Source organism: Sminthopsis crassicaudata, chromosome 2 (genome assembly GCF_048593235.1).
Source record: "Sminthopsis crassicaudata isolate SCR6 chromosome 2, ASM4859323v1, whole genome shotgun sequence".
Classification (NCBI taxonomy): Eukaryota; Metazoa; Chordata; class Mammalia; order Dasyuromorphia; family Dasyuridae; genus Sminthopsis; species Sminthopsis crassicaudata.
In genome coordinates, this window is record NC_133618.1 from 227,312,008 (window position 1) to 227,326,395 (window position 14,388).

General features: G+C 39.9%; 1 protein-coding gene across 6 annotated transcripts in view; it reads left to right on the top strand.

Moving 5' to 3' along the window:
• Positions 1-5,368: 5,368 nt before the first annotated feature.
• Positions 5,369-14,388, top strand: part of SCARA3 (scavenger receptor class A member 3) — a 51,378-nt gene continuing 42,358 nt past the window's right edge. For 2 of the 6 annotated variants that reach the window (XM_074288394.1, XM_074288393.1), the window contains exon 1: positions 5,628-6,107. Coding sequence is in view for 2 of the 6 variants with exons in the window: in XM_074288393.1 (XP_074144494.1) it covers positions 6,101-6,107 (7 nt within the window). In the remaining 4 variants the exon portion in view is untranslated. Of the gene's footprint in view, positions 5,455-5,505; positions 6,108-14,388 lie in introns of those variants that run through there. The other 4 variants (XM_074288391.1, XM_074288392.1, XM_074288395.1 and 1 more) reach the window with 4 other exon arrangements.

Consider the following 14,388-nt stretch of genomic DNA (forward strand, 5'->3'; position numbering starts at 1 on the left):
AAAAAAGAATTCTATTGGAATTTTATTATTAAATCTTCAGAATCATTACCATCTGAAACCAGTATTCTCTCCTTTAACTCACCCTTTGATGGACAACTTAATCAGGATTAAGACCTAGTAGGAAAGGGAGAGGATAAAGTCTGATCTGGTTATGAAATGGTGACAAAAGGAAGATACACTTTTAGATGTCATATAATTAGTAAGCTCCTTGAAGGGACTGTTTCATTTTTGTCTTTATATTCATAATATCTGTCACAGTGCCTGGCACATAAAAGTCTGATTATTGAGCTAGAATATGCCAGATTTAGAGCTAGAAGGATCTAACTACCTCATTTACAGATGAAGAAAATAAAACCCAAAAGATGAAATGATTTATCCAAGATCACATAGATAATAAAGGAAAACAGTCTTTCATGAATTTGATGTTTAAGATCTGTTGGAGCAGGTACTATGTCTTAAAAATCTTGTCATCGACTTTGAGGATCTTGTCCAACATGCCTAACCAGAATCATCCTTCAGCATCTACACCACATCTAGCTATTTGCTAAATTACAGGCACATCAGCCTGAGAGGAAGAGATAAATACCTGAATCACAAAATAGAGTAGGACCCAGGGAATCTGTATGATTCCACAAAAGATGAACACTATATCCCAGGAATGGACATGGTAGAGCAAAATTGGATGGAGCCCATATACTACCACTGTTCTATTACCAGATTCTCCACTTTGATTCCTCCTATCATCAATCTACTGAAGCCTACAAGGAATTCTAAAGATCTAAGGCGTAAGGTACAATAGTGCAATAAGCCTAAAACAACAGGCTAGAGTCAAACTGCAAAGAACATTAAAAGTTTTTATTTTATCCTAAAAGCAAGAGAGAATCATTGTAGTGTTTTGACAAAAGGAGTGCCAATATCAGATCTGTGCTTTTAAAGTATATTTGGCATCTATGTAGAGCATATATTGGAGAAGGGAGGAACTTAAGGCTGGGAGACCAATTAGGAGGCACAATAATAGACCAGACAAAAGATGACAGGGACCTAAACTGAAGTGATAGCTGTATAAATTGCAAGGTTAGCATTAGAAATTTATAATCATAATATAAATTAGATTGTAAACTCCTTAAGGGCAGGGACTTTTTTGCCTCTTTTTGTATACCCAGAGTTTAGCACAATTCCTGGCATATAGTAAGTTTTTATTAAATATTTATTGATAGAGTGAATAAATTTGGCAACTGACTGGCAATGGAGGATGAAAGAAAGGGAAGACTTGAAGTGAACTTGCAAACCTGGATGATTGGAAAGATGGCGTTATCCTCATCAAAAAATCGAGAAATTAGGAGAATTTTTTAGGAGAAATTAGGAGACAGTTTTGAGAAAAGAAAGAAAGAAAACAAGTTCCATTTTGGACTTGTTGGATTTGAAATGCCTATGGGACACCTTATTAGAAAAGCCCGATAGAAAATTGGTGATGGGGAATTGAAGCTCTAGAGAAAGACTGGGGAGAAATAAATGGATCTGGGAAGCAACTGCATGGAAATGATAACTGAACTCATAGAAGCTGATAAGAACACTACAGAAAAAGATGAGAAGAAGCCCCAGGATACAGCCTTGGGGGATACAAACTGTGAAGGGATAGAACATAGATCAGACAAGCAAGAAGAAAATCAATAGTTAGTAGTGAAGGAGAAGGAGGAGAACGAGGAAAAGAAGAAAAAGAAGGAAGAGGAAAAAGAGGAGGGAAAGGAAGAGGAAACAATGATGACAAAAAACCAAAACTATAAATTAGAGAATATACAGGAAGGGGTGTGATCAGCAGGGATGTTATAGAAGTGTCAAGAAGGATGAAGATTAAGAAATTTCTAATATCCTGGGGATCAAGAATGGAGAAATAGACACTGTTCTATAAGGAAGATCTTTCCTTACAAAAACATATATAAACCCATGTACAAACAGACACAAGCTAGTTTTTTCTACGGTCAATAGACAGTGATTTCTTCATTCCATCCTCCAAGCCCTGCCAAGAGGTTTCTATGTCTAAACCTTCGTGCACAAAGGTTGGAGTTTACTAAGTGAACTCTCTCTGCTAAAGCACAATACTGATTCTTGAAAGCCCACCAAAACTGTCTGTGTAACCATAGGCATACTCTCAAAGACTATATATAAATTATAAAGGTGTTCCTGGCCTGAAATAGTGGAGGAAGTTTTTCTATCAGGAACTTCCCAAGTTGAAAGCACAATAGACTAACCCTTACACCAATCCACATATACAAAGGCCTTTCTAAGTGCTTTAGCCATAATACCAAGGTTTCTTTTTTGGATCCCTTTAGTAGTTTATTAGAGCCTATGGATTCTTCCCTGAATAATGTTTTCAAATAATTGGAAAAAATGCTAAAATTTACTTAGAAGTTATTGACAATTATGATGTAATTTTTTTCCCATCCAAGTTCATGAGTCCCCCAAAATTTTATCCATTCTTCCTCTTCCCAGGTTAAAAATTCCTAAATTATAGAATGATAATTCCTAATCATGAGTTCTGAGATTTGTAAAGTATATTCAATTAATTAACATTTTATATATATATGACATCTCAGGTACTGTGCTGGGCATGAGATATCCAAATATAAAGAATAAGACAATTTCTACTCCCAAAGAGGATATATTTTTCACAACACTATGAAGCAGACAGTATAAATATTATCTTCTTTTGAAGATGAAGAAACTGAGAAGTTATATGGTTTCTCAATCACTGATTCATACTTAGGTCTCCTGACCAAAAGCCCAGAACCATATCCATCTGTTATCCATAAATTACTTCATGGAAGGCCACAAGGAATATTGAAAAACAAGGAAATCCCACCCTGGGCTTTTTGATGTTCTTTAGTTCATTGTATTGTTAAATTCTCTATGTGACTCTATGACATTTACACATCCGAAGATACTGGTCCACCAGCAAAAGCCTCCAAGAAATGTATCAGGTATTGCCAAGCAAGCCATCAAAGACCCAAGGGAGGCAATTCTTTAAACCTCAGTGAACCCCTTCCCCCACCAGAAGAAACATCCTAAGCCATCTTCGTGGACCTCAATATACTTACCAAAATGATTTGTTATTGTTCCTACAAGAACTTCACTCTCAGACCACCGGTTTGTTCCTGTACCACATTTTCCAGTTACCAACCTTTTAGAATGTATTCTTTCTCATTTTAAGGTACTAATTTAGTTCCTGGTTTTGGAAGAACTTCCTGGTATTTCTGGGCAATGAAACACAGCTAGAAGCTGTCTACCAAAAATGACTGATTGGACAATAATAATTACTGGACACATAGATTTTAAGGTTTATAAAGTTCTTGACACATTATCTACTTTGAGCCTCACCACAACCCTACAAGGCAGGCAGCAAAGGAATTATGATGACCGTATTGATGACTGGAGCTATTTCATTGACATTTGTCATGAGGAATCTCCTAAAAGGAAACTTCCTCTACCAATGTAGATTGGTGGTTGTTCTACAAGTTACAAGCTTAGAGCATTGCCTGGGACTCTGAGACATTAAGCAATGTGACCAGGTTCATATGGGTACTACATCAGCATCTAGCATGGAAAATTCTGTTTTTTAGAGAGTCTGGCAATTCTTTTCCGTTTTCTTTACTACATTATCATCCTAGTCATGAGAGAAACTCGAATCCAGGGCCATGAAGTTAAATGTGTCAATTACTCCTGACTCTAAGTCCAGTTATCTGTTTTCTGCATACAATACTGCCTAGCATGGAATGTATTTATGTCTTTGATTCAGTTCAATGAAAGACACATTTAAGTCACTGCTGTGTAAATGGCCCAAGCTAGGTACTAGGATGCAAAAACAAAAGTGAAACATTTTCTGACCACAAGGAGCTTCATTCTATTTTTCCCTATTTTATAGATTAGGAAACAAAAGCTCAGCAAAGTGAAGTGAACTGCTCAAGGTCCTTACAGTTATTAAGTACTAGAAGTAGGATCTGTATCTAGATCTTTATGCCTGGATACTTCAAAAGATCAGTAAAATAACTATCACTGACTGAATTTACTCACAGCAATGCTCTATGTGAATTATCCAGCCAGGACATCCTCTGCAGAGATGATTGATTCCTTCCATAAAACATGCCCACGACCCTATCCCATTACTGTCCCCATGGTCAATAATTGGGTATCAGTTAGAAATCACCCAAAATTGAACCAGAATCGGGACAAAAGACAATTGAAGGTATGTGAGGAAGAACCTGTGATGAACAGGTTATGGTTTTCTATTGGGCAACTGCAGAGCCATCCAAAAGGATGAACCACATATATCTAGGCTTACCCAAGAGCATGCCCTCCAGGGATAATAAAGAACCATAGAACTATAGAGACGCTGGCCAATCCACAGTCACAGAACCTGAGAACTGAAAGGGATTCCAGTGGTCATCTGGTCCAACTTGTTTAGGAAAGGAATCCTCATTATAATATACATAAGTGGCTCCCTAGCTCCCTCTTGAAGAGCTTAAATGAGGAGTAACTAAATCACTTCCCTCCAAAGTAATCATCCTATTTTTGGAAGACTCGGTGTTAGAAAATTTCACCTGACACTGTGCCTAAATTGGCCTCTTTGCTACTTTTACTCATTATTCCTAGTTCTTCACTCTGGAGCCAGACAGAATAAATCTAATATTTCCAACTACATGCATATAGCAATCACATCCCCTTCTTCTCTAAGCTAAATGTTCCCAATTCTTTCAAGTGAGTCTTATATGATATGGAGATGGAACTTAATATGCATTGTATAATATGTATCTACAATAATGTAGATGAGGTTTTGCCACTGGACCCACATGGCTGTGGAAGGGGAGAGTGAGATGATGATTTTGCACAGCCCTGCTTCACTTAAACCAATTCACTTGCAAGTTAAGACATCATCCTCCTGATGCCATTGGTCTTCTTCAAGAATGAAAGACCAGCAACCATAACAACAATAGGACATGGATATGAACCACAGGACAATACTGCAGATGAGCTCTGGTGAGGTGGAGTTGAGTGGAACTACCACCTCCCTATTCTTGGAAGCTATACTCTTTAATGGGACCTCCAGTTCTCTCTTGGCCAGATGGCTTCAGGAAATGTTCCACTCCCTCTTTAAAGAAAACTCCATCCTCCTGACAAACCCTGTATTAGATGACCTTTGAAGCTCCTTCCAACCCTGAGGTCCTATGATTCTATAATCCTCTAAGCATAGTCAGAGACCTGACATTTGCTAGCAATTAGAGTTACTAGGAAGTGGGGATGGAAGGAGGGCTGGAGAGGAGGGGAGGGTAAGGAGACCAGAGAGTGGGCTGGGGGAAGCAGAAGAGTTTTGTGTCAGATTTCTCCGAGCCTGTCAGCTGAAAGCATCCCAGTCTGCCCCGCCCTAGGGAGTTGCCAACATTTTCTCCCAGTGGGGGCAAGGTGGGTGTGAGCCACCGAAGGGGAGATCCAGGGGTGTTGTCGAAGGTGGGAGGGGAGCAGGGGGATAGGGGGACGGTTCAGAGGGAGGAAGCAGCCGCACAAAGAAGTCCTGGCCGCGGCAGTTTCAAAAATACCAAGGAAGTTGATCTGGGCTCTGGCCCAAGAAGTGACGAGGCTGAGAGAGGGAGGAGAGGGAGAGGGAGGCACGGGAAGCCTGGATCACACACTTGGAGTTTGGATGTCTAGTGGGAAAGAGGGTAACTCCTTGCTGCTGGGGGAGTAGGAAGGGATGGGAGAGAACAGCTGTGTCAGCTCCAGGCCCTAGGCAGCAAATGCCAGCTGGGGAGGAGTCACACAGGGTACAATTCTAACCTGGGGCATGAACTAAAACCCTCAAATCCCAGGCCTTGAAGGGAGCCTCAGGAGGCTAAGAATGAGTTCAGAAAGCTAATCCGTTCATCACTATAGCTCTTGGGTAGAGAAGGGCACCTAAGATGCTTTGTATGGTCCTATAGGGAGCCACCTGCCATCCTTGTCTTGGACCTCCAAAGTGAACCCCTCTCAAGTCATTCCAAGAAGCATCTGAAGCTCCCCAAGAGTCTCTTTCATCATTTTCCACCTCTGGCTCCCGATTAACAACAAGACCATGAAAGGTAAGTTCTGGGCAAAGATGGGGCCTAGGATTGAAGAGAGTCTTCGGGGGTCAGACCTGCTAAAAGAGACCTTCTTCGCTCTGACCATTGGGAGAAACTGGGGACAGGGAACACAATGGGCTGCTTTGTCTGCAAGGCTGCTGCTGGTGTCCAGGGATGGAAACATTCAAGTTCAGGGCAGGAGAGGGGCGGGGGAGGTGTGTCTGTCTACATTCTAACCATACTGGGAGATCCCTGATTCTGTGACAGCAGAGAGCATTTAAATAAACAGATGCACAGAACAGCTCTTAAGCAGACAAATGATGGGGTGAGAAGGGAGGGGAGAGGGAAAGGTAGGGCGGAGAAATGATGGAGAGTAGTAACCAGAGCAGAACAGTTACAGCATCTAAGACACACAGGGAGTTATTTTTCTAAGGTTTTTGCTTTTCCTCTCATCCATAGAATCAGGATGATAGACCATTTTCCCTATCACATGTCCCTCCAACTCTCATACCATTTTACAAGTGAGGAAAGTGCAGTTTAAAGAGATTACTGTTTAAATCTTAGAGGAGCTCTAATTTCCAGTGTCAGAAACTACAACAAAGCAGTGAGATTTGATGAGGATGGTCCCTCTTGCCTCTAAACCATAACAGTCCAAAACATTTGGCCATCACTAGTCTGAGCAACAGCTCTGCCATCTGCCCCCAGGAGTAATTCTCAGAAACTGGCTGTAGGACATGACCAGCACCTCTTCCTCTTAATTGGGATGCAGAATTGTAGCAGGATGGGGGCACAAAGAGAATGATGGTCCAAAGCTCCTTAACCCTTTCTGCTCTATAACTGCTTTCCCCACATTACCCCCAGCTTCCTCAAATTTCTCTACAGGTCTCCCCTGTCCTGATTCTGATCCCACCCTGCCTCTCACCTTCACTCTACAATTAAGTAACTAGGGCTAGAGTTAAGCAGGCAACCTGCCACCAGGCAATGAACTGAACCCTTCACCCCAGGTCAATAGGAATTTTGCTTTGGAAGAAACTTTTCACACTGTTTTTGGTGTTGAGATCAAGATTCATATGAAGCCCTCTCCTCTGCTATCTCTCCTCTTCCCACTCTTGTCCCTTAAGAATGTTATAAGTAAAAATTAGCATTGGCCTATTATGTAGCCCAATTTCCCAAGTCTGGGCACAGGAGGAGAGATACTGGAAGAATCTAGCAGTCTCACAGGACACAAGGGGTCTTAATCCTCACAAAGGTCTTAGAAATCACCTGGTCCTACCTTCTCCTTTTCTTTATTTTAAAATATGTATGTATGTGAATAAATGTTTATGATAATGTATTATATACATTAACCTTGACTAGATAGCATAAAAAGTTTTATTTGTGCTTCTCTTCTCTCTCTTCTTCTCTCTCTTTTTCTGTCTACTCTTTTACTTATTTTGGTGGCTATTATCATTTTTATATAATGTGTACATGGCTGCTCTGCTTTCTTTATTCACAATCACTTCATGCAAATCTCCATATATTTCTTTGTATTCAGTTTGGTAACTTCTTACAGTGAAATAACATTTCATTATAGTTATATGCCACAACTTGTTGTTATTTCCTAATTCTTAAACATCTATTACGGACTATTTCTTAGGTTAGAATTTTTCTTCCTTCCTTCTTTTTCCTTTTTTCTTCCTTCCTTTCCTTCTTTCTTCCTTCTTTTCTTATCTTCTTTCCTTTTTTACTCAGTTCTTCTATTTCTCATTCTTTCCTTCTTCTTCTATCTCCTTTTTATCTTTCCTCCTTTCTATCATTTCTTCCTTTCTTCACAAATGAGTGGATAGCATAGGCAGATAAGAGGGATTTCTTATCTCTCTTTATCCTTAGGATATAATCTTCTCCATCCCCTTCATTTGACAGATAAAAGCAATAGAAAATACACTAAATTTGTAGTAGGTGTGCATGCTGACTCTGCTACTTATTATCAAGGGGACTTCAGACTAGCCAACCTCTCTCAACCTCAGTTTTCTTCTCTGTAAAATAAAGGGAATTGGACTATATGACCTTTAATATGTCGTTTGCAGCACTAAATGTATGATCTTATTAATTCCTGTTTGAGTTATATAGCACTTAAGGTTTACAAAGTATTTTCCATATATCCAACAATGGGAGTCCCGTCCAATCAGTTTCATTTTATAGCTTCCTGAACACCCAAATCTCAGGGGTCATTGTCAAACCAATAAGACAATATTGATTATTAATTACCTGAGAGAATCAGGGGGAACTTTAAGCCTTAATTGGGACTTTACCTCTGGCTGCTGGGCCCACACATGACCAAGCCTGGTGGCAGTCCTAGGTCTGACATCCTGTGAGAGTGGCTTGGGGTTTTGCCAGCATTCCAGGCATAAACATCATAAGATAAAAATAATGATAGGGTGGGAAATCATGCCTTTAAAGACAGAGCCCCATTCTGCTGAAGTTGCACTAGTACAGCTCGGCTGTAAAGGATAAAGGAAACCCTTAACTTAAGTATAACTTAAGTCATCTGAGCGTAGTGGAAAGAGCATGGATTTGAAGTCAGAGCAGTGGGTTGGAATTCCAATTTTGTCCTAGTCTGTATAATCTTGTTTATGTCTTTGAACTTCCTCTCTTTGATTCTTCATTAAAAATTAGAATATTGAACCAAGTAACTAGAAAGGTATGTTCTACCACTACATCTATGATCTGAGGAGTCTTGTTTTACAGCAGTGCTGTCAAACTTGAGTAGAAATAGGGGCCACTAAACCATACATAAGGATTCCTGCAGGTTATATATTGACATAGAAAACCACATGTCAACATAATCTATGTTTTATTATATTTTGATTTATTTTGTTCAATATTTCCTGATTACATTTTAATATGGCTCAAGTCCACCCAAGAGTGTTGTGGGAGGCGTCCCATGAACCACATGTTTAATATTTCTGTTCCAAGGTCTCTACAATTTCCAAATCCCTATGATACTTCACCTTTAACAGAAGTAACTCAGAAAAGATTTGAAAGATTAGGGATCATAAATACTGATTTTGAAGCTCAAAGAGACCTTATAGATGTTTAGTCCAACCCCTTCATTTTACAGAAAGGGAAACTGAAGAACAAAGAAATGAAGTGATTCACATATGGAGTAAATATCAGAGCCAGAGTTTGAATTCAAACTCGAAAGCTAGAACTTTTCCAATTGTACCATTTTGCAGAATGGTGTGTTTGTGAAATAACGATGAAGAGGGGAAGAAAGTTTCAAAAATAACATTCTGAAACTTTAGTAGAATTGATCAACATGTATTTATTAAGCATCTTCTATGTACCAGGCATTATGCTAAGCACTGGAGATACGAACACAGAAGTGAAACCCCTTCCCTTCAAGGAACTTATATTCTATCAGGAACGACATTTACTAAGGTATTTCTCACTTGGCCATGGATACTTCATTATTTGATTATTCAAACCCAAGTCCTACCTTTCCTAACATGTATTACGTTCATCAACAAATGACTGTTGAATTGAATCACCCCCTCTTCATCACTAAGTAGTAGAACTTTGGAATTTGTCAGGGAATCACTGATATTACCACTTTCAGAGATCAGAAATGCTCTGGGATTCTTTCAGTAGTTATCCAATAGATAAAGAGAGACAGAATTTTAACTAGGGCAAAGCAATGTAGGCTTTCTTTGTACCAAGGTGGAAGACTTAGAGGTAGAAAATGGAAAGGAGTATAAGTTAGCATCCTGTTAGCAAGAAGAATTACTGAAAGTAGGAAGTTACTAGGTAGCCTAGTAGGTAGCAAACAATAGCAAACTCAACATGTTCAAAGGTCTCCATTGACCAAAATCCAGTGTTCCAGTTTAAGTTGATTGAGAATGGGTTTCATAGAACTTATCTTGGATATGGCTTGTGGTGCCCAATTACAAAAAATTGCTAGCTACAGCTTTAACTTGAGAATAACCCAATTATTTTTTGGTTTTCTGTTTGTTTCTGTTTTTGAAGCTGGGTTTGCCTTTGTCATGCAGGCTGAAAGTATAGCAGCTACTCATAAGCCCAAACACAATATTGAGCAATACAGAAGGTTTGAAAAGTTTTGGGTGGAGAAAGTTGTTTATTTTTTACCAAAATACTTTTAATTTTTTATTTATTTATTTTTGACATTTTTTTTAATTTTGAGCTTCAAATTTTCTCCAGATCCCTATGCCTCCCCCACCTGCTTAAAAGGCAAGCAAATTTATACTAATTATACATGTGAAATAATGCAGAACATTTCCATATTAGCCATATCAAGAAACAAAGAAGGGAGGTAAGGAGAAAAGAAGGAAGGAAGGAAGGAACAAATGAATAAACTAAGGAATGAACAAAAAGGAAGAAGAAGGGAGAAAGGGAAAGAAGAAAAAAGGAGAGAAGGAAGGAAAGAAGGAAAAGAAAGAGAAAAAATTATATTTCAATTTGCATTTAGAGTTCATTGGTTCTCTCTCTTGAGATGAATAACATTTTTGAGCATGAGGCTGTTAGATATGTCTTGGATCATTGCACTGATCAGAATAGCCAAGTCTTTCACAGTTGATTATCTACAGCATTGTTGTTACCATGCACACTGATCTCCCAGTTCATTTAGATTTTGAAATTTTTTTGTGTTTTTTTTTCCTGAAATCTCCACTTTTGTCATTTCTTATAATTCTATCACTATCATATCCCACAATCATTCAACCATTTCCCAATTTAAGAGCATCTTCTAAATGTCCACCAACAATGAATTAGTATAACTATTTTCCCTTATCCCCTCCATTTGTCATTTCTAATATGTGTCAAATAGTACCTCAGGGCATCAATACAAGAGTTTTAACCTGTTCTGTTTTTCCCACCTGGGCTAGCTTGCCCCTCCTTAAGCAGACTGATGGGACTCTGCTCCCAGAGAATTCCTATATTGGTGCCCTTAGTGCTGACACCAGATCAACCTCAGCCCTGCCATAACTCAGAACTCCTGAATTTAAGTGATCCAGTGGCTTTATCCTAGGTAACTAGGTGGCACAGTGGATAATGGGTCTGGCCTAGAATCAGCTCCTCTTCCTGAATTCAAATCTGACCTCAGATTCTTACTATCTGTGTGACCCTCAACAAGTTAACCATATTTGCCTCAGTTTTCCTATCTGTAAAATAAAATGGAGAAGGAAATGACAAACCACTCCAGTATCTTTATCAAAAAAACATCAAATAGGGTCACCTGTTTCCTAGTATGTTTTCTGGGAAAATATTAGCAGTATATGCTGCAAAACAACCACACTGAGGGAGGGCCTACTCCGAAGTCAGAGGATCTCAGTTCAAGTTCCAACTCAGATGCTTATTATTTGAATGACCTTGGGCTAAGTGTCCCTGGGTCTTACTTCACTTCCTCTGTAAAATGAGGTTAAACCAGATGGTCTTTAAGGTTCTTTTCCACTCTCAAGTCTATAATCCTATCATCTGTCAGGACAATGAGCACACTGGGTCACTGACCATTTGGGGACTTCTGTGCCCTCATACCTTATGTTTTTAGGTGAAATGTGGAATAATGGAAAGAGCCCCACAGTTGGAGTTAGAAGACATAAATTCTAGCCCTTATTAGTTATGTGATTCTGGGTGACTTAGTTTACCTTCATTTCCTCATTTACTAAAAGAGGAGGTGTAACTAAGTGACTTCCAAGGTACCTTTGAGCTCTAACTCTATAATCTTATGACTTTTCCAAGCTTTTTTCTTTATTTGGAAAATGGTAAAGACCTATCATTTGAATCTAATGACACAATTCCTATAACCCTCCTGTCTCAGTTTCCTCATCTATAAAATGAGGCAACTAGACTGGCTGACAGAATCACAGAAGTTGTAAAAATCGAGAGGCATCTCTGTGGCTATCTAATCCCACCCACATGGAAAAGGAACTCCCACTACAACATCCCCAGTAAATGGTCAGCCATGCTCTTTGTGAAGAACTCCAAACCCATTGGCCCTTTAGGTAACCCAGTCTACTTTGGATTAGGTCTAATTATTAGGAAGATTTCCTATTATCAGAACTAAATATTATTTTTTGCAAATTACAACCATTTTTTAAATTTTTGTACCCATCAGAAATGAGCACTTTGTTTGGCATATGATAGGAGTTTAATAAATACTTATTGATTAATTAATTGATCCTTGTTTCACATTCTAGGACTAAAGGGACCAAATCTAATCAAATTTAAGAAAACTTCTAAAGTTCCTTCTGATTCTAAATCTCATATTTTATGACTACTAAGTTTGAGAACTGAAATATTTTAGATCAAAAAGGAACCTTAAGGATCAACCTTAATTTAATCCTTTTGTTTTACAAAAGAAAGAAATTGAGGCCCACAGAAGCCCACTGTCTTGCCCAGTCATTTTACCTGTTAAGATTTCATCCTTGAGCAGCTAAATGACACAGCAGAATGAACACCAGCCCTGAAGTCAGGAGGACTAGAGTTCAAACCCTACCTCAGGCACTTAATACTAACTAGCTGTGTGAACCTGAGCAAGTCACTTAACCCCAATTGTCTTGCAAAAAAAAAAAAGTTAATCACAGCCTTTCATCAGTTCAAATATAGCAGTGGTCCCTGTTTATAGCTCAGCTGAGCTGAGGACAATCTTCTCAGAAAGGGATCAAAGCTGGAATTCTAAGTCAGGCCACTTGACCACAAATCTAAAACTCTCCCTACTGCCACTCTGTGTTTTGCAAGCATAAAGGGCCATAGAAACAGAGATCATAGTTCTGGGCCTCCAAGGGCATAGCATTCCCGATGGGGCCTTGCTATTCCCTCAGCCTTGAAATGCAAAGCTATTTACCCTTGGGTCCATTAACTTCTTCAAAATGATTTTGGTAATTGTATTTCGCTAGAGTTGGTTTTCTTTGTAATACTTTTATTTTACATATTAAAAACTCTATTCTGCTAAGAGGTCCATAGGATTCACCAGGCTGCCAGAGAAGTCTGTGACATTTAAAGAGATTAAGGACTCCTATTTTTGAGAGAAGTGGAGAAACTCTATAACCATATTCCATAGGAGCTCTAAGTAAAAGCATTAATATCTCTTTGACAATATTACCTGGGGCAGGAAAGTCTTTTCCCAGGCTGCTTTCTGACACTATTGACCTACAGAATATGTAGAGTCAGATGCTAGGATTTTGGTGGTTGTTTTTGTTTCTTTCCCATGAAAAACAACACGCCTGGGAAGGGGGGTGGGGAGAATAGGGGCCTTTTCCAGGTTGGATCTTCCCTGAAAGGAAACCCTGGATTTTTAAGCTCTGTCTGGATATGGTACCACCAGCTGATCCTCTGAGATTCACATTTTTGGGTAAAAAATTCCCCACTCCAAACAGTGTCAAGTTATGGATTTATTATTTTTTTTTTGAGGAGAGGGCTGAGGAAAGGGAAAGCTACATGCATAAGATTCCTCATCTGCAAAATGAGGGGGTTGGTCTCTAAGGTCCTTTCCAGTTCTGAGATTCTGTGTTCTTGAAGAAAACATGCACATGCACGCACATACACACACATACACACTAAAAGCAGAGCGCTCCATGCCTGGGCAGAGTGCCCAGGATAACTCTGCCAAGGAAAGTCCCTTCCAACCTGCTGCTCCCCTCTTTCCTGCCTCACCAGCCCTGGCCGCCCACATAGGCCATCTCTTTCCATGAAAATCCACAGCTGGCATGGGCTGGGGCACATCTGAAGGCTCCCTCCTCGTGCCCCCCACGCCCTCAAAACATACACCCAGATCGCCTTGCTTCCCAGTGAGAGGGCTGGGTCAGAGTCTCTCTCCAAGGCTTCCTGCCTGCATGTCGGAGCCATGACTGGTTACCAAGAGGCTCTTTGGGGAGTGGGACACGGCAGGAGAAGCCAAAGTTACTGTTTTAAAGTTCTGACTCCTAATTCCCTCCAGACTTTGGGCCAAAGGTCCCAGAAGAAGAAGCAGTGAGTGGTTCTGTGATCCTGGGCCCGGGCTGCTGCCTCCAGAGGAGCCTATTAGCCAACCACTCCTTTGACCATGTATCCTGTAGCCTGAGTTGTCATGAATGCTGATGGCTAAGCTCACACCCTGCTGCTCTCCCATGCATGAAGAGAATGGCTCCCCACACTCAGCTCTTTGTGGGGGTGGGTGAAATTTCACAGCTCCCATCATGTGTCATAAATACAGTTCCCTAGAGCAAAGAAATGGGCTGAGGGGAGGCAAGAGAGAGTGACATAATCCCAGGGAAAATCTACTTCATGTGAGCTGGCCATGGGGTGATTAAATTCTGCTACTGGCCCC